We start from the raw sequence: 18,648 nt of genomic DNA on the forward strand, positions 1-18,648 counted from the left end.
TAGTGCAATCCTCAAGTGTTTGCTGTTTCTTATGGTGGTGGTGGGGAATGGTGCGGTTGGCTGGAGTGAAAATGAGCCTTGAGCTGAACTCACTGTAGGACAAACATTTAATGACTGAAAAGATCAGAGGGACCTGAGCCAGAGAGGAAAAGGACTCAAGGATTTTTAGCTTTTGCCTTCCCCTGCCCCACAGCCATTTCTCCACTTATTCTAACCATCTACTGAGCACCTGCCAGGAGCCAAGAACCAAGCGCTAGGGAGTTCAGAAAGATTTAGGCCTTGTTGGGCAATTTTCATCCATATATTTTGGCTCAAATTGAAGGCAAATGCTAATTCCTTCTCTTTGATGTGGAGGAAATCAGAAGTACATGGATCCTGTAGTTTTGCCTCAAGGGGAGGATTTCAACAGATGAAATAGGAAGCATGACGAGAGCATTCCAGGAAGCAGGAAAAGTGCAGCATTGTACTGTTAGAATAAAGACCCCATCGGAATGGGATGTAAACTGACAAGGCTCAAAGGCCGCATTAAAGGAACAGGCTTTCATACAGAGTAACAAGCTGCAGCTGGGAATGAGACACTACTGATTTTCCAGAGCAAGAAGTCCCGTGAACGCTTTGCATCAAAGGAGTTCCCTTCCTAGGAGTAAAGGCTGAGGAAAGTGGGGCCCAGCTGGCCGCACAACCCTGCCGTAGAGCAGTTCCAGCCGCAGGGCTGCGCCTGCTGCAGAGTGTGCAGCACAGCCAAGTCTGAAACGTCACGTCAGTGGCGGCCCTTGATTCCTCCAGGACCAGCCAAGCTGCTCATCAAAAATGCACCTTCACAGAAACCTTTCTGCTCGTTGGTACTGAGATTTTCTGAGATAATAAATCTTGAAAATTGTTGTCTATGGGAAAATAGTTGCCATGTAGTATGTGGGTAGACACTGCTAATTCCTCGATTTAAAAAAATCCTCCATATGGCATCCTTATATACTGGTTTTAAGTTTTCCACTTTACCATGCTCATCTTAAAAAAATACTCATTTACCATTCTACCACGTTACATTAATATTTACTTTCAAGTAACCTTCACAATTCTCACCGGATCCTCACGATACTGTCAGAAACGGAGAGATACTATACAAGGAAACAGGCTCCATAAATTCACAGCAAAGATCTATTCCTAGAACCCAGGTTTCTAGAATCCTAATCCATCCCTTTAAGGTGGGGTTTTACACAGCCTAACCTAAACTGGTTCTGAAGTTACTTTATGATGGGTGCGCGAGCAGGACACCTGTTTCCCAGACGGGCCCCTCTGTGTGAGGTGTCCAGCAATTTTCAGCAGATTTCAGTTAAGATACCCATAGGCTTGCTTCCACCTTGTGATTCAACCAGCACTTAGTTTTAGGTAATTTTCTTGAGAACTTTATTCAGCAAAGAATCTCTCAAATGATTTAAACAGCTACATATGTTCTCTCTCTCTCCGTGGCTCTGTGTGTACATATATATGTATTATAGACACTATACTAGCAATTTAGAATAGTTGCCTCTCTCCTTGTCTACTTGTATTTTAACTGAAGTTTACAGGGAAATAGCTGGAGCACTGTTTCAAAAAACTTGACTCCAATAACATTAACAGTTGAGGCTGGGAGGCAGTATTCTCTTCCCACTTCCTAAAGCTTTTTAATGTAACTATACTGATTTTTGCTTTTGCCTCCTGACTCAACTGCCATCTTTGAGTTCACCACTCAAATACCCCTTAACCAGAGTCACCTGATGAGGTGAGTCAGAAGTCTGCAGAATCATCTCTTCCAATGACCAAATGCTGGCTGTTTCTCAGCCTCAAAAAGAACACAGCCTAGCAGCAGTGTGCACTATGACTGGCAGAGGGGAACGAGCGGGATACTGAGCAGCCTGGAAGGAGGGCAGCAGTATTCAGACACTGCAAGTGGGCGAGGAGGTGGTGGGAAGGGGCATGTGTTTGTCTCCCTCCACCCCACATGCTTTCTGGTAGTCCAGTGGAAGGAGAAAATGCATTTGGTCCACAGCAAGCCAGATCATGTATATAATAAAGGAAGGACTGCATAGATCTCTTTATCATAGGCTCTTCTCTCCAGGCACCAAATCTTATGCCAAATCCTGCCAAAGACACAAAGATACAAAAAGCTTGAAAGGGCTCAATCTGAAAGTAAAGCTGCAGGAAAGCAGCTGCAGAGAAGCAGTAGTAAGACAGACTATGGGGGAAGAGACTAAAACAAGGCCCCCGCTGGCACCCTCCTCATTACTTTCCTGTTGCTACAGACAGATGACAGCTCTACTCACAGCAAAGCAGATGGTGGGGGGAGCTGAAGCTGGTTTCAAAGCAAGTAGTCATCTTCAAGGTTATCATCACCAGACATAGAGGCAGCCTCTATTCAGCAGAAATGAGAGAAAGTTAGAGACTGCTCTAATTTAGCAGGCACTGCCACTGAAGCTCAGGGGAAAGAATGGGCTTCTTGGTATTTAATGACCACCTTGCTTAAGAGGTAAGCCCTAACAACCTCCCTAGTTTGGAGAGACATTAAGAAATGGTAACAAAAAAAAAAAGAAACAAAGAAACAAAGAAAAAGAAAAAAGAAAAGAAAAGAAAAAGAGAAGAGAAAAGAAGAGGAAAAAGAAAAAGAAAGAAATGGTAACTTCCAAAGCTTCCCTAGGGAGCGAACGCCGTCTGTACCTGATAAGCTGAGGCAGGACGGGGTGTTTGGTATCTCTCCAGGGCTCTTCTTGGTCTCAGGGAGCATGCTGCTGAGAGAGACATCTGTTTCTGCAGCCTGAAGGGAGAAAATAAGAGAAAAAGAATGTGTTTGGCTGGTGGGAAAGGAGAGGCCACCCCATCATTTTGCTCACAGAATCTGGGTCAGGCAGATTTTTGGCTGCTGAGAGGGACACAATGCCTCCTTTGATCAACTAGCGGAGCAACTCAGTCCTTAAGAGTGCTCCCTACGAACTGCCTACAAACCGCATGCATGATGAGAAGCCCGCATGTCTCGAGGCACCATATTTGCTCCAAAGCAGCCCCCTGAAGGACTACAATGGCTCCCTTACCACATCATGCAACATTCCTGGGACAGTTCTGTTTTCTTCCACGTCTTCAGGAAGCTCAACTGCGTATCCTTTACGAACTAATTCTAACCCAACATCAAGTTTCTGAAAAGAAAAATGAAAAGGGAATGATATCTCTGAAGGAAGGGCAAGTCAGAGGAAATCAGGCAGAAGCGCTAGGATTGATGCTTTAAAGCGTTCCTTTGATGGTTCAGTAAGCAGGATCTTATGAGGTAGAAATATTATCAGATAAGGGTTTCTGGGAAAGAAAGTAGAGACAATTAATATTACTGAAGAGACAGTGAGCCATGAGTGAACCCCAATCTTACCTTCCCATTGCTAGTATCATATAAGTAGATCTTGGGCCAAGTTGAGATCCCAGACTGGACATAACTAGAGATCTTGGCCACCAGGGGTTTCCAGTCAGCACAGTGAGTGAGTCTGTCAAACTCATCCAAAGCTTCTTCTTCCCATTGTTCACCTGACAAAAGATCAGAGAGCGCACTCCACCTAGGAAGGCTCAGAGCTGATGGGGGTGGGATGATGGGAACCGGAGGGAAACGGGAACTACCACCATCTATTCCAAAAGTCACCTATGTCTGCCTGCCTGGCAAGTTTCTGGCTGTTGCTTTCTAGCACTGGCAAGGAAAAGGCACCTGAACCCCCACAACTCAAAAAGCCTGGGAATGTGAGTATCCCCACCATGTGCTCTGTGAAGTTATTCTATCTGGAGCGAGGTCAATAGGTGGTGTGACCAATGTACCTGAGGGGGCGATCCGTGCCAAACTACACTCTATTGCTTGAAATGGAAGGCTTAGGAAGTCACTCCTAAAGTGAAAGAAATTGAAGTTAGAATCCTAGTGCCAGAAGGGCCTTCTTATGTTCATTGCTTCTAGACAGCACCAATTAACCGAGCAGGAATAGATAATCATCTGATCTCTGTAAAGAGGTTCTCTTCCAAATCCACCCTGGTGATGAGTGCCGACAGCTCACCATCCTACAGCCAGGACTGAGTCACCAGGTGGGACTCCAGCATGACTCCACCCTGGTCCCCACACCGACCTGAGCACTCTGAGGTCCCTCAGTGGGCAATCTCCATTATCTCCAAAGTCAACGAAGTAGAGGTCCAGGTTTCCATTCTCTAAGGTCCCAAGGACCCGGGCTCGATACCAGGAACCATTTGTAGGTAAAGGTGCTGCAACAATGTCTCCTACATGCACAGTCAAGTCTTCAGGCTACACAAAGGGATGAGGAGTTAGGAGGGGGCAGTTAGGAAGGGGCAGGCTGAAAACTAAACAGTGAATACATCAGAAGGAAGAAAGAACCAGCAGCTGCTCCACAGGAAAGGGAAGACAGTATGTCACAATGAAAAAGATATGCTCCTTTCATCAAACTCCTGCCCTGTCCCTATGAAAACTCACCAGACTGTTTTCATAGTGTTGGGTCATCTCACTGACAAGCTTATCCAATTGCAGGCTGCGGGAGCCAATGATCTGGATCCAGAAGTGGTTAGGATGTTCAGAGGCAGAGACATAGACTTCGAGGAATTCATCAGCATGGAAACTGAAGTCTGGACTGGGGACTAAACACAGGGATAAGCAAGTTAAGCTGCAGAAACTACCATCCACTGTGGTGACTTACCAGAATCATCTGGGTTGAAATGGGGAGACTGGATCAGTGGGGGGTGAGAGGTACAAATACCAAGTGGCTATTACCATTTAAAAATGGCTAGGGGGACAAATGGATGAATTATACAAAACATCCTGAAGAAAGGCAGTAAGCTATGTTCTGTTCCTTTCTATGTAACTGAGTAATGAGAGTTTATTCACATTTTGGGCCATCTGCCATGTATTCAAATCAGTCACCAATTACAATGAAGGGAAATCCCCATATGCTAGCTGCAGTACGGACCAGGGAAAGACACATGGACAGACATGCACCTGTTCCAGATCCCATTCTACCACTGAGTCATTATGTGACCTTGGACAAGTCTATGAACCTCTTAGGGGCCCTGGTCCTCCCTGCCCATCCCAGTACCTATGCATAGAAGAAAAAGTCCATGGCCTTTTCATTCTTCTTGAATGGTGAAAAGTTTTAAAAACAGTAATAAGACAGGAAAAAAAATAGGACTCAGTATATTCTACTTGTTTAAATAAGTATGTTTGGAGAAAGAATATCATGTAAATTCAATTACCTGACGTACTACACAGAGACTGGTTTCCTGTGAGCTAGCATGTTTCTATATTGTTCTCTATAATTAGCTGGTTTGTATTCAGAAAAATATTTGTGTTTACTACTAACCCAAGTAAAACATTACCAGAGTCATATCTGTGATTAAAGACTTGTAAGTACAGTCAAGAAAATAGAAACTATTTTTTTTTACTGTTTCTTATCTTGGGTTATCTAAGCCAGTATTTCTATCTTCTTTTCTTTGGCTAATGGGTTCCCTCTTTGTTACATACTTTCAAACATGGACATCTCTGGACTGGTCTGGGCTCCAGACTTCTGAAAGCTGTCGTCATTAGGTTTCTCCCAGGAGCCTTCTTTCGGCCCTACAACAGCCATGTCACCACCTCCTCTGTGGGGAGGAACTGCCAGTGGTGCTGCCTGCTCCAAGCGACTACCAGTGTTCTTCCATAATGCCGGCTCCCCGGCTCCACCTGTCTCTGTCACTTCCTCTCTTCTTATGCTGATTGGCTGCTTGCGTGGGACTCTGGTTTCTGCAGAATGAGCAATTCTCTTCCTGAGTTCTTCATCTTCTGAAACTTTCTCCAGTATCAAATGCTGTGGAAAATAAGAAGGGATGATATTCATGTGGCCAGATACTGACCCAGGATGGAGCAAAGGGTTCTCATTCGTATAGTTCAAAACTATCAGCTACTTACCTTGGCTGCCGCCACTTCCTTCTGTGTTCCTGAGATTTTTATAAGTCTTGACAGCAGCAATGTCCCCTCTGATTCTTTGTCACAGGTAATTTTGGCTCCTGAGGCCTTACAGATAGAACGAATTGTCTCTCCGCCCCTTCCTGCATTGAATAATACATAAAAACCTATCCTTCCCTCTGGTTAACCTTAACTACTAGAGATATCACTATTTTGTATGTACTAGAAGAGGAGAGCCAGTTCTCATTTTCAAGCTAAACAGAATGTAAGATATTGAATGGAAAGCAAGAGCTACTGAAATCCTTATAGTATAATCATTATAGTAAATCCTTACTATAATGGATTATTTGCTCTATCCATTTAAATTCTACACATTAGCTAGGTTAACATGGTCACGTTGCTTCCATTTTTTGGCCACTCAGCACACTTTACATCCCCACTTCATTAGAAGATAATCCTAAATGGTGTGTGAAACATTTGACTAAGGACAGGACATTTCTCTGCCTCTAACAGCAGCATAAGGAATGCTCTAGAGGAGAACATAATAGGTGCTCTATAGAGCACTGTCTTGAAAGATCTGGGATAAAATGAGCATCCTTAGCTTCCCTCTTAAAAATCTAATATGAGTTCAGTACATTTACCTGAACCCTCTGGAACCTATCTGTAAGGTTCAGATCATACAACTTCTTGACATAGTAAGTTTTGCTTTACCACTGGTTCCTTAAAAAAGTAATGCTCTGGTCTCAATGTCCCTGTTTTTCTCAACAAGGTGAAGGCGAAGTAGGCCAGGAAAAACCCTTGGGAAGGTGTGAAAGAAAGGAAAAGGTAAACAAAAAAGGAAACAGCAGAGGAAGCTGTCCAGTGGTACCTATGATTCTGCCCACAGATCTCTGGGGAACTGAGAGCTGCTCAGACACTGGGGTATTCTCTGTCAGGATCTGATGAATTGCTGCTTTGGCCTTGCACACCTGAACAGGAAAACCACTGATAAGCAGCACCCGCTCATCTCCTACATCCTCTGTGTCCACATCGATCCGAGCACCTGTCTGTTTTCGCAGCTGCAGAGAAAAGGATACAGGGCAGTAAGCTCTGGAAGAGCTCCCATCTGGGTCAGCTAAGGATACCCTAAACCTAACCCTGGAGGTAGATGGAACTGGACCCAGTCAATCAGGGTGCTATAAATAGTCCTCAGTGTACTTCCATGTACTTATGGAAGAAGGTTAGAGACAAAGGTAACTCCAAATAGCAATTAATTAAAAAGTTTGTCTAGAACGCTCTTTCCCCCTAATCTGATTTGGATTAGAGAATCAATTATTTTATTTTCTTGACATTCCAACCAAACAACAGAAGATGGTAAAAAGAAATCAGGCAGCAATTAAATATTTACTATCAATTAATGAGAGTTCACAATTCCATAGCAGAAAAGGAGGATTCAAGCTATATCAAGCTGAGAACCATCCAATTAAAAAAAATCGCCATTTCAAGCTAAGGCATCCATTCTCTAGGGAGTAGAAGTACTCAGCTCTAGAGGGAGAATAACACAGTTAGCTAAAAAGTTCCTGTAGTTTTCTGTTTAAAATATACATAGTGTGAGTGGATTTTATGGAACTGGGGTAGAGGAGTGAAAGTAGAATGAGCCCCTGGGAAAGCCACTGCCTGCTCACATACTTACCTGTTTAATATTGGCTCCTTGCCGGCCAATGATGAGCTTCACAGCCTCCTGGGGGACCCGCATCTCTATCTCGATGTCGTCCTCCCCAACAAATGTCAGCCGCTCTTCTGCATGGATCATGGCTCATCAGATCAGGTGTAGATAATACCCAAAGCTACTACCAGCCTTTCCCTGAATCTAGCTTTCAAAGAGACAGGGATGCAAGAGAAACTGAGGGTCTCAACCATAAAAGAGAAGGAAAAGTAGCATTTGAGTGGGAATTAGAAGGTCCTGGAAGACCAGGAGATGTGTATTCTCTCTGGCATACTGTTTTCAAATGCTAAAATGGGAGAAAAAACATATGGCTCTGCAAGGAAGGGGTGCTGGATTCTGGGCAAACTATTTTTCCCAAGGCATGACTCCTGGAGAAGAATGAAGGCTAGAAGTTGCCTGAGGAGTGCACTAGTCTCAGAACGTCTCTTTTTGTATGTATATCATTTCTCTAGGACCTATTCTCTATGTCCAGCCTTTGGGGAAACTGGACCCCACAGGCAGCCTTCTAACAACTAAACAGAAAGAGCATATTCTAAAAAGGGTACAAATATTTAAAGAATAGAGAGAAAGAACCCACTGCAGTGTTGGCGTCTCTGAAGGGAACAGGTCAATCAAATTATAAAGTGAATTCTTTATTTTGGAGACTAGCTTCACATTAGCAACAAAGAAAAGAAGACACCAAATAGCTTCAGTCAAAGATCCCTCACAGAAAGCCAATGGCCTCAACAAACGATACTCAGTCTAGAAGGGAAGTTTTCAATTTAACAAGGTCAGAACACAGCCTAAACATTTCCACATGCACAGCCACAGGATTCACATACCTCTGCTTTCCCTGTATCTGCGGTACAGGATATAGGCGATCGTTGCACTGGCTGGGATCCCGAGGCCCAGTGCTACTTTCTGAATAGTGGACAAACTTGTCCAAGAAGTCCGTTCAGTGGACATTTTCTGCTGTACTCTCACATCCTGAAACAAGCAAATGAAGGAAAAGGAGCTTTCACGTAACTTCTATGACTGGCAGAGAGAATGGGAACACATTACAGTATTATTAAGAAGACCACTACTGCCTGCTTTCCCACTTCAGGGGCTTGACTAGTCTCAGTCTGCGTCACGTGAGCTCTCAGGGTATTTCTGAAAAGTTAGCTAAGAGACACACACACACATACACAATTAGACAGAGTGATCCTTCTCCCTCCTCAATCCCCCCACAGACCTATACACTGAACACAGTTTTAGAAGACAAAGGAACAAAAATTTAGTAAATGATTCAAATATTAAATATTTAGGTTTCATGTCAAACTATTTAAAGTTCCTTATATGTACCCTTCTATGCCTCCAGGCCTGTCCAGAAGCGGTTGTACCTGCAGGGAACGGCCTCCCAGGCCTAGTTTTAGGCTTTGCCACTTCTACTTCTCTTTCTTGGAAGTACAGTCAGTGTACTGTCTGTTCTCCTTATTCCTACATACTGCCCAACTAACGCTGAAAGGGTGGGCTCTGTCCTACTCCCTCACCGAAACGGCAGCTTCCCAGGTAATCAACCCAGACGGCATGAATAAGCCTTATCTGGTCTTACTTCTGTGCCCTCTTTTCCATGGTTTCTCCCACTTAGCTGGAAGGGCCTTCTGAGTTTTGAGCTCGTCTCCCAGTGGCCTGTCTATTGCTATTGTCACTCGGCTCTCTTTGGGCCATTTTATCCATACTTGCAGCTTCAAGTACTACCTAAAGGCTAATGACTGCAACGCTGTACCTGGATTGATTCAGAAGCTCATCAAATCTCTTTTAGAACACTGCAATGGCCTCTTGCCATTAGTTTCTGACACTGAATCTCTCTCTCTTTTTTCATTTTGTTTTTAATTCAGTTATAGTCAGTTTGACACTGTATCTTCATTTTGCGGCCAAGGATATTTTAACATGTCTCTCACTGTATTTCCTTATTCCATAGACTTTCTCATCCTCCCAGTTATTTCATACCATCTCTGCTCAAACCTCTAGTGCTTCCTTCTCCATCCTCCCTCTCAACTGATGCCTTTGCTTCCTATTTCACTGAGAAAGTAAAGCATTCAGAAAAAATGTTAATTTCCAATCTTACTCACCTACCTCCACCTGTGCCTGAATATTCTATCTTTCCTCCTGTGGCCACCTCTGAACTGTCACTGCTCCCAGCACTGAAGTCTTTCACAAAAGTGTTGCTCTCCTTCCTTCCCCTGCATCATTAATGCTTTCCTCTCTACTGAATCTTTCCATCAGAGAAACATGCTATTATTATTTCTCCTTTCTCAAAGTTCTTCAATTCCACTTATTCCTCCAAATATTTCTTTCTTTCCTTCCTTTTAAAGAAAGACTCGAGTGTCAATACTCCTGTGCTCAATTTCTCTTCTTGAATCCACTCTTACAGCTCTTGTCAAGATCACTGGTGACTTTAGTTTGCTACATCCAATTGTCAATTCTCAGTCCTCACTTTACCCAACAGCTCCCTCCCCCAGTATCTGGCATAGGCGGTGACTCCCTCTTTTCTTGATGCTTCCTTCGCTTGGCTTACACAACAGCACACTTGCCTGGTTTTCCTTTTCCTCTTCTGGCCGCTCCATCAGTCTCCTTTTTCTAATCTCTAAACCCTGGAGGGCTCCAGGGCTCTGTCCTTTGTCCTCTTTCTTCCACCTCACTTCTTTGGTGATTTCATCAAGTCTCATTCAGTCTTGGCTTTAAATCCCATCTATATGCTGATAATTCCCAAATCCATAGATCCAGTTAGGACATTTCTCCTGAACTCCAGGTTGTATATCCAACTGCTTATAAGATGTCTCCATTTGAAGTTCAATAGGCATCTCAAACTTAACAAGTACAACACCTAGCTTCAGATCTCATACCCTGCCTGTAGACTTTGCCATCTCAGGAAATGGCAACTCCATTCTTTCAGTTCCTTGGCTAAAACTCTTACTCTTTGTCCGCTCACACAGCACATCCATCCTGTTAGCAAATCCTGTGTATTATCCAGAATCTGACCACTTTTTACCTCTCCACTGCTATGACCACCATCTGCTCTAAACCATCATTATCTCTTGCCTAAATTACTGCAACTGCTTCTTAATTATGTCCCTGCTTTGCTATTGTCCATTCAGTTTATTCTCAACACAACAGCTGGAGTAAGTCAAATAATGTTATTCATCTGCTCAAAACCTTCCATGGCTTTCCATTTCACTACAATTAAAAGCCAAAATCATTACAATGACCTGCAAGGTCTTCATTTTGATGGTCCCCTCATCAGAAGGTAAATTCCCCAAGGTAGAAATTTTGTTTTGTTTCTCAGTACTTAGCACAGAATGGCCACTCAAATATTTGGTCGATAACCATTTGCTGAATGAATGAATACATTTCCTCTTATTCTTCAGTAACTTCATTTGCCTACACATAAACTGATTAGTGGCACAAAAGGTCCTTTAATAACCTAATTTCTGCTTATCATCTTCACAGCACACAATATTCTAATCCCACCTCTAACCAGGGGAACAGGATGTGCTCGCTTCTGTATCCTTGCTCTGACACATATCACTTCTGTCTTCCTCCTTAGCCCATCTGGCGTCTCTTGCAAAATCCTATTCCTTCTTCAAGTCTTAGCTCTACCACCCCCTCTTTTTCTAAGGCCTTTGGGATTTTCCCCAGCTAATTTAGGGTGAGTTTCTCCTTAGCTCATGCTACTCTGTGAACGATACCACCGTGACAGCATTTGCTCACACTGTATACAATTGTTAATCCGTTAGGGACAGGGAGTCCTCTAGACTGCTGGCTTCACCAGTGCAGTTCAGCCACCCTTGCTAGGCACTTCTATGTGCTAGATGCTACTGTGGCACTAAGGACACAAAGGTGAAAAGATAAATTTATTGAGTAGCCAGTATGCCACCAGGCATTTTACATTATTTCATTCAATCTTCATACAATACTGTAAGCTAGGAAATATCAACCCCAGTTTTACAAAGGAGTACATGCTTAAAGACGTTACATAACATCTTATCCAGACTTTGGGTATTATTTGCATATTACAAACCTTTTAAAGGGACTTTAGGACACACACACCCCCCCACCACCATTTTTATCTAAACTCTCATGGGAATACTACCTGGTGTCTGTATTCTTTATTTTGGTCAAAATGTCCAATTCAAAATTAGTAACAAACATACTGGTGGAAAACAGTATAGGTGGCCAAAAAAACCTAAAGACAATGTCTATTTCTCAATATTATGATCTAGTAGAATAAAATACAATGGGACTTTTAACAAGATTTGCTTTAAAATGAATGAGGAAATGTAATTTATGCTATAACTTGCCAAAATTCAATCCAAATGATTATGACAGCCAAGAAAAAAATGTTTTTCACCTCTAAAAAATCTCTTAGTATCCTAGTAAGGCTAAGAATATACTCATTAATAAAGGACCTACTTAGTAATAAAACTTTGGTTCTAAAAAATTAAAATAAAATAATAAAACTTTGGCTGTAAACGTACCTTTCCTAAAAGTCTTTCAGGAAGAGTGATGAAGGAAAGGAGACCTAGCACAAAAATCTCATTCCAAGGAGTAGATAAAAATCACAGAGACTGCAGGCAGATTTCTCACTACTGTCAGAGAACCAAGTTTTTACATTCGGCCTCAGAGAGCTTTAACCAGAAGAAATGAAGAAAGTTCTTCAGAGAACTACCAGAAGTTTACCAAATCTATTTTTTCTAGCCAAGTTTTAAACAAATTTAACCCACTCTCTTGCCCAGACTCATAGCCTGAAGAGAAAAACAATCTTTTATTACCTTGGTAAGGGACTCTTTTCAAGTGTCTTGTTATCCCAGGTAATTAGTTACTAAGTAGATCCAGTATACATATGGTCTCCAACTTAAGATGGTTTGGCTTAACGATTTTTGACTTTACAATGGTGTAAAGGTGAAACACGTTCAGTAGAAACCATACTTGAATACTGCTCTTTTCCCAGGCTAGCAACATGTGGTATGATACTCTCTCAGGATGGTAGACAGCGATAGCAAACTGCAGCTCCCTGTCAGCCACAGCATCACAAGGGTAAACAAACAATATACTTACAACTATTCTGGTTTTCACTTTTAGTACTCAATAAATTACATGTGATGAAATAAAAACTCGTATCCTAAGTTCTAAGGCAAATCAAGGATAATTTACACTTAAAAAAACTTCTCTGCCTACTTGGCCTCCTCTCTTCCTCCTACTGTGCACTGCGTATCTGCACGATGCATCAACCAAACCTCCCAGTTGGCAGAAATTCCTGCTCAATCACGAAGAGCAACACTTGTGGGGAGCTAGGCTCAGAAGCAGCACACCTTTGATCCACCACATGGTACTCAGAAAGTTGTAGATTATATCTCACATCTGAATTAGGCTGCCAAATTGATAATGGGAAATTGTTCCTCAAAGGCCAAAGAGCTTCCATGCAGACAGCTACCTACAGAAATACCAATGAGATTTATGTATGCTTGCAATACTTCATTGAGAATTAGAGGAAATCCCACCCTGAAATGGCCAAGATTGGGATCTCTTTTTGGCATTCCAAAATTGATTTTTTGTGTTCAGTTAAAGCCGGCAGTCTCCTGGATCTCTGCCTGCACAGTCTACTGGAAATAACTGTGGTAAGAGCTTCTTTTTTTCAAAAATTAGGTTAGCAGGGAGAAATATTTGTATAGGATTAGTTCCTTGAATCCTCTGAATTGGAAAAACTTCCCAATTGTTAAATCTTTAGAGAACTCTCATCTCAAACTACTGTACGCATTTTAATTGATATGCAGAAGCCCCCAAAGGCTCCAAAATTTCAAAGTAGCCTTATTCAAAGATTTGCTGTAGAAGGCTAATGAAAGATTAATGATATAAAAGGCACCTAAAACTTTACTGCTCCCCTCTGTCCTCCTTTGAGTACCCATTCTAGTAATCCTCTGTCTGAATTACCTTTCCACTCTGAAGACACTATGGTTGCCTTCAGAAATGGGACTACCTGAGGCTGTAGACCATCGCTAAATAATTTCTTAAACCCAAGGAGGATCCTCAAAAAATGTTTGTAAATTGACAACACTGTAAACTGACTATACTTCAATAAAAAAGAATGCAAAGTTTGTAAATGGAATATCAAGATGAGAGGCTATCAGTCTGAATAAACTGACCATCGCTAATATTCAGAGCCTGATAGGAATTTTTTTGGGGGGGAGGGCCCTTCTCCCCTAAGCTAGTTGAGAAAAAGTAATATTCCAACAGGTGAATGGGTATGTCAGTCTTTTTTTTTTTTTTTTTTTTTTTTTATCATTGAGGTGGCCACCCAATTCTTTGAGGAATTAGTAACAACCGCCCTTGTTTAAAAATCTTAAAAGTGCCTTCTCCATAAATATTTATAAAAAGGGTTTAGCCATCTAAACAGGTTTCTTTGATTTGTTCCATATGCCAGAAACCCAATTTTAATCTAACCACTTATAACTGATGGGTTCAATATCACTGTACCTGATTCATGGCTGATATTTTGGAATGAAAACTATGAGGTGTCTGTTTGTATGTATCTATTTATAAAAAGGGTTTAGCCATCTAAACAGGTTTGTGTGTTGTAAATGTGCGGTATTGCCAAAATTAACTTGTAAAAGAACTCTATTTAATTGGCTTAAAGGAAATTAAGCACTTACATACTCAGAAATACAAAATAAACTGGCCAGAATGAATTTCTGGCTCCTGTGATCTTGTAAGCAAATAGGACAGGAGGTCCCCTGGAGAAAGAGAACCAGGCATGGCATTCTTGACAGAAGAGAAGCCATTCTGGCCAAGGCCATTTTGCGATCTAAGCCTGGCCACAATGCTAGTCTTTGAACAGGTCTCAGTAATGAATGATCTTCAGGGAACAAAAGAATACAGAAACAACTGTTATTAGGCAAGAGAAGTTAACAATAGCAAAAATAATAGGTCAATTGTAAAGACTTCCAGTTCTGTTTCAATGATAAAGATTAGCCTGAAGCACTCAACCACCGGATCAACTGGCACCTAAGGGAAGATGCTGACCTTTTCTGACCTTGTGACTTCAATCAACTAAAGCTTGAACTCTCAATCACCCAAGACCATTCATGAATATACAGGTACTCTTAGCTTAAAACTTCTCCAATTTTGCTGTTGGGGAACCATTGCTTTGGGAAAGATTCCTGATGTTCTTCTTACTTTCTGCAAGTAATAAATCCTCCTGATCCTTGGCTTGGCTGTGTCTTTTACCTCAACACCCACTAAGAGATGAACCCAGTTTTTAGGCAACAATCTGGGAGATATTCAGTGTTGAAGTAATATCTGGTATTAAAGTTAGCTTAAGCTTGTTTGTTTAATTGATAATACATGTCGTTAGAGTCATCAAAATTAAATATAATACTTTTATTGTACCTAGGTTTACTAGAAATCCAATAAGAACCAATTATATCTGCTACAAAGTTTGTCAGAAAGAAAAATAACTTGATATGATTAAACTTTTAAGTAAATAAAAGAGAGGTAAATGAAGTAAGAGCTTTTAGGTAAGTGCTTTAAGAATAATTGTTTTGGGAACGTCTAAAATAAAAGTGTCTCTGGACTTTGGTAACTTGAAACTTTATAGAGTTTTGCTAAATTAAGTTAAATGATGGAAGTCTACTGAATATCTAGATCATTCTCAAATAAAGTGAGATACTGAAATATTAGTAACTGAATACAGACTTCCTTTTACAAAGAAACTAAAGATATTTGGAACTATTAATATGTTTAGTGCCACATTAGGACATTTTCTGTAAAAAAAAAAAAAAAAAGCATGTTGTTTTCTAGAAACCATAAATAGTGTTTATAAGCCTGCCAACCTACAGAATGCTAACGTAAAAGAGTTAATAATTGCCTACCTCTTAGTTTTCACTAAAAATTAAGGTTTTTAAGACCTGAGAATTCTAATATGTAATTTAAGCTCCAAGAATAATAAGGGAAACATTTCAGTATATGAGGAAAATTAGAGGTGTGTTTTCAGGAAAAAAGAAGGTATGAGAAATGGAAATACATTTCTGTACTTGCCTTTGTGATCTTTTATTGTCACCCAGGTGAAGTGACTAAATATTGCTCCACAGTGACCTATGATCAGATCCTAATCGACCAAGAATTAAACATTTTTTATTTTGATATTTTTGACCATAGACTCGACTCCCCTCACTTCCCCCCAGAAACCTCGTGCAAAGTGAGGACCCTTGGAGACACTCAGAAATGTACACTAGTTTTCTTTAGATCTTGGGTGAAGAGTTTTGTTTTTTTAAGCATGTCACATTTGCTAATTAGTATTGTCAATGTTTTCCACAGTAAATATGTATTACTAATACAAAAAAAATGTTTTTGGATATTATAAACTTTCCAAAGATCAAATTCTAAATGAAGTTCATTCGACCTCTAGGTAGCTTTGAGGCTTTCCAAAGGGTCCCTGGAAGACCTCAGAATGTTTTCCTCTCCATCTCAGAAGACAGAATAACCCTTTATACTAGGCTTCATTGCTATTGGTTCCATGGTACTCCAAACATCCCTTCACACACATGCATTGCTTGTAATTCTTGATTAAGGACTATGTCTGTAGAGAGAATGAATTGAAGGCAGCAACAGCGGGTGTAGGGAGACTAATTCAGAGGCTAGTCCAGGTGTCGATGGAGTGAAGTAGATGGTTTAGAGAGTTTTCACAGGTAGAATACACAAGACCTAGCAACTGATTCATGGAAAGTTTAGAGGGTGAGCCAAGGAGCTGGAGATGGTGGTGTCTGAGATAGAATATTGAATATTGGTGGTGGAGGGGATGTGGGTGGCAGGAAGATGAAGGTCTGTGACATGGATAAATTTATTGCGTGACTTCTATTTGAACCAAAAACTAAATTTTACTAACTCCTCTTCAGATACTAGAAATCTGGTTTGTGCTAATTATCAGCTGATGTCTCAAATGAATATCTACTTGATTAATATTAATCAAGTATAGTTTTATGTACAATTTACATACCCTTTCACACTGTTAAGTTTAAGAAATATAAAGTGGGAAAAATATGAATGAAATGAGAATAACTGCATAGTACTAAATGCTAGCTTGTGTTTGACTTTATTTCTTCAAACTGAATGTGAAAAGGAGACTAGAACTTAAGACCATAGCTCCTAGGGGAAGCTAGGTAAAGAGGAGACATGTGGATCATTTTAAGGTTGAGAAATGTAGCTAGACAACAGTTTTCAGTAAAAGCTAACTTTGAAATTTCCTGACATTTGTATTAAGCAGTTGCTATCAACTATCTGATACGCGTAACTAAGGCTTACTTTTATATTGTCATTTCAAAAACACAGTTAGGAGTCAAATCCACTTTGTGAGCTCCGTGGGGTCACGGATCCATCATTCCAGTACCTAACAACCAGAACCTACGAAGTACTTAAAACAGTGATAGGTTTGTTGAACTGACGTAGGTCATTCAATTTTCTCATCCTTGCTACATTTATTTTTAAACCAATGAATGAAAAAAAGCCTCCACCCATTTCTGTCAAGTTGAGGAAAGAGTCTTGCAGTTTTGACACGGGAGTCTTGAGCCAAAACCCACGAAGCTATTTGCATTAAGTAAACAGGGAAACTGGAAAAACAAACAAAAAGCCCCCCAATTTATTATCCTGACGACGTAAACAGTCATCCTACTAGAGGTAATTAAAGAAAAAGCTGCGGAAAATAAAAAGCAAACTGATGGTGGTTGTCAGTCTCAAAAAGGACCAGTCGAAGAGTCCAAACTGGCTTGTGGCAAACCCTCTCGCCCGGGTGCAAGGGTCCGTTGTGGCTCAACCCTGGGGCCGGCGCATTTTCTCTGGATACGGTTACCAGCCCCGAGGAGGGGGAGAGCTGCCCCTACACAGCGCCTCCCCACCCGGGGCCCAGACGCCGGCCCCCGGGCCCCACACCCTCGCCTCGCCTGGCGGCGCGTCCCTTCCCTCAGCCTCACAAGTTTGCCTCCTCGTTGCCAGAGGCGCCCTTGGCCCAGGCTCTCCACTCCCCAACCTCCGCTCGCGGTCCCCGCCCTTACCGCTTCTCGAGTCAGCCGTCGCGCGCCGCCTCGCACCTCACCCCAGCGGCCGTCGCCTCCTCTTACTCTCACGGGTACCCTGAGCCCCGCCGACCTGGCTTCAGACGCCACTTCCCCGCCCCCGCAGCCCTCCCGCACCAATCAACGCCCGGCCCGCAGCCCGACCAATCAGCCTTCCCATTTACAACCAATCCTCGTGCTGGCTGACCCTGAGCGACGGCGCTGCCGAGTGCTGATACCCAATTACCCGGATGGAATTGTAAGCCGGCCCACCAGGTCAGCCAATAGGCTCCAGGGAAAGCAGACGTAGTTAATTGAGTAGCACCTGCTGAGTATTAAACAGCCAATTAGAAGCTCACAGAGTCCTCCCAGTCCCCCTCTAGGCCAGTTACCGAGGAGGCGTCCGCTTCTCAAGCCTACGGGAAAATTAAAGCTCCCAAGGTGCGAAAGGATGGAATCACTCAGCCATATCACCGTGTGTACAAAATTAGTACCTTTGTACTAAGCCAGTGCCACCCCACAACCCAGTGACGTTCGGGGAAACCGCCTCCTGATGGGTGATGCTCCGCTACTTGGCGTTTCTTCTGCTATCTTTTGCCTCGATTGGTCCCCACGCCGTGACAGGCACTTAAGAGAAACGGAAACCTTTTTTTTTTTTTTTTTTGGTGGGAGGTCATTAAATAGGCTTCGTAAAGATGGAGAGAAAGCCAAGGGGAAAGGACTGCGCGTCAGAGGGTGAGGGCCCACTCTATTCCTCTGCCGAGGGGTGAACAGACGATGACAACCGACACGGCAGCAAGACGGTTGGAGAGGGACCCGAGTTCGGAGCACCCGGTGGTGGTAAGGGGGCTGCGGGTAGTGCTGGCGTTAGGGGCGCACCCTTCCTGGGGATTAAAGGGAGACGGGTCGGGGAGACAGGCGCGAAGGCGCAAGCCGCG

The 18,648-nt window shown here is 42.3% G+C and overlaps 1 protein-coding gene across 4 annotated transcripts; it reads right to left on the reverse strand.

Moving 5' to 3' along the window:
• Positions 1-89: 89 nt before the first annotated feature.
• TDRKH (tudor and KH domain containing) lies at positions 90-17,830 on the reverse strand. 4 transcript variants are annotated; one of them, XM_010996793.3, is made up of 14 exons: positions 17,711-17,828; positions 8,468-8,612; positions 7,614-7,720; positions 6,910-6,999; positions 5,945-6,049; positions 5,522-5,843; positions 4,481-4,641; positions 4,122-4,294; positions 3,823-3,887; positions 3,389-3,540; positions 3,063-3,164; positions 2,692-2,788; positions 2,301-2,388; positions 1,985-2,117 (listed from the first exon to the last, which is right to left on the reverse strand). In XM_010996793.3, the coding sequence occupies exons 2-13, from the start codon at positions 8,589-8,591 to the stop codon at positions 2,336-2,338; spliced, it is 1,551 nt and encodes a 516-aa protein (XP_010995095.1). In that variant the 5' UTR covers positions 8,592-8,612; positions 17,711-17,828; the 3' UTR covers positions 1,985-2,117; positions 2,301-2,335. The 4 variants fall into 4 exon arrangements, with proteins under 4 accessions (XP_031292264.2, XP_031292262.2, XP_010995095.1 ...); XM_010996792.3 differs by having other exon boundaries at positions 5,945-6,084; positions 6,810-6,999; XM_031436404.2 differs by lacking the exon at positions 2,301-2,388 and having other exon boundaries at positions 90-2,117; positions 17,711-17,830.
• Positions 17,831-18,648: the final 818 nt, after the last annotated feature.

The sequence above is a fragment of the Camelus dromedarius genome, chromosome 23 (assembly GCF_036321535.1).
Source record: "Camelus dromedarius isolate mCamDro1 chromosome 23, mCamDro1.pat, whole genome shotgun sequence".
Taxonomy (NCBI): domain Eukaryota; kingdom Metazoa; phylum Chordata; class Mammalia; order Artiodactyla; family Camelidae; genus Camelus; species Camelus dromedarius.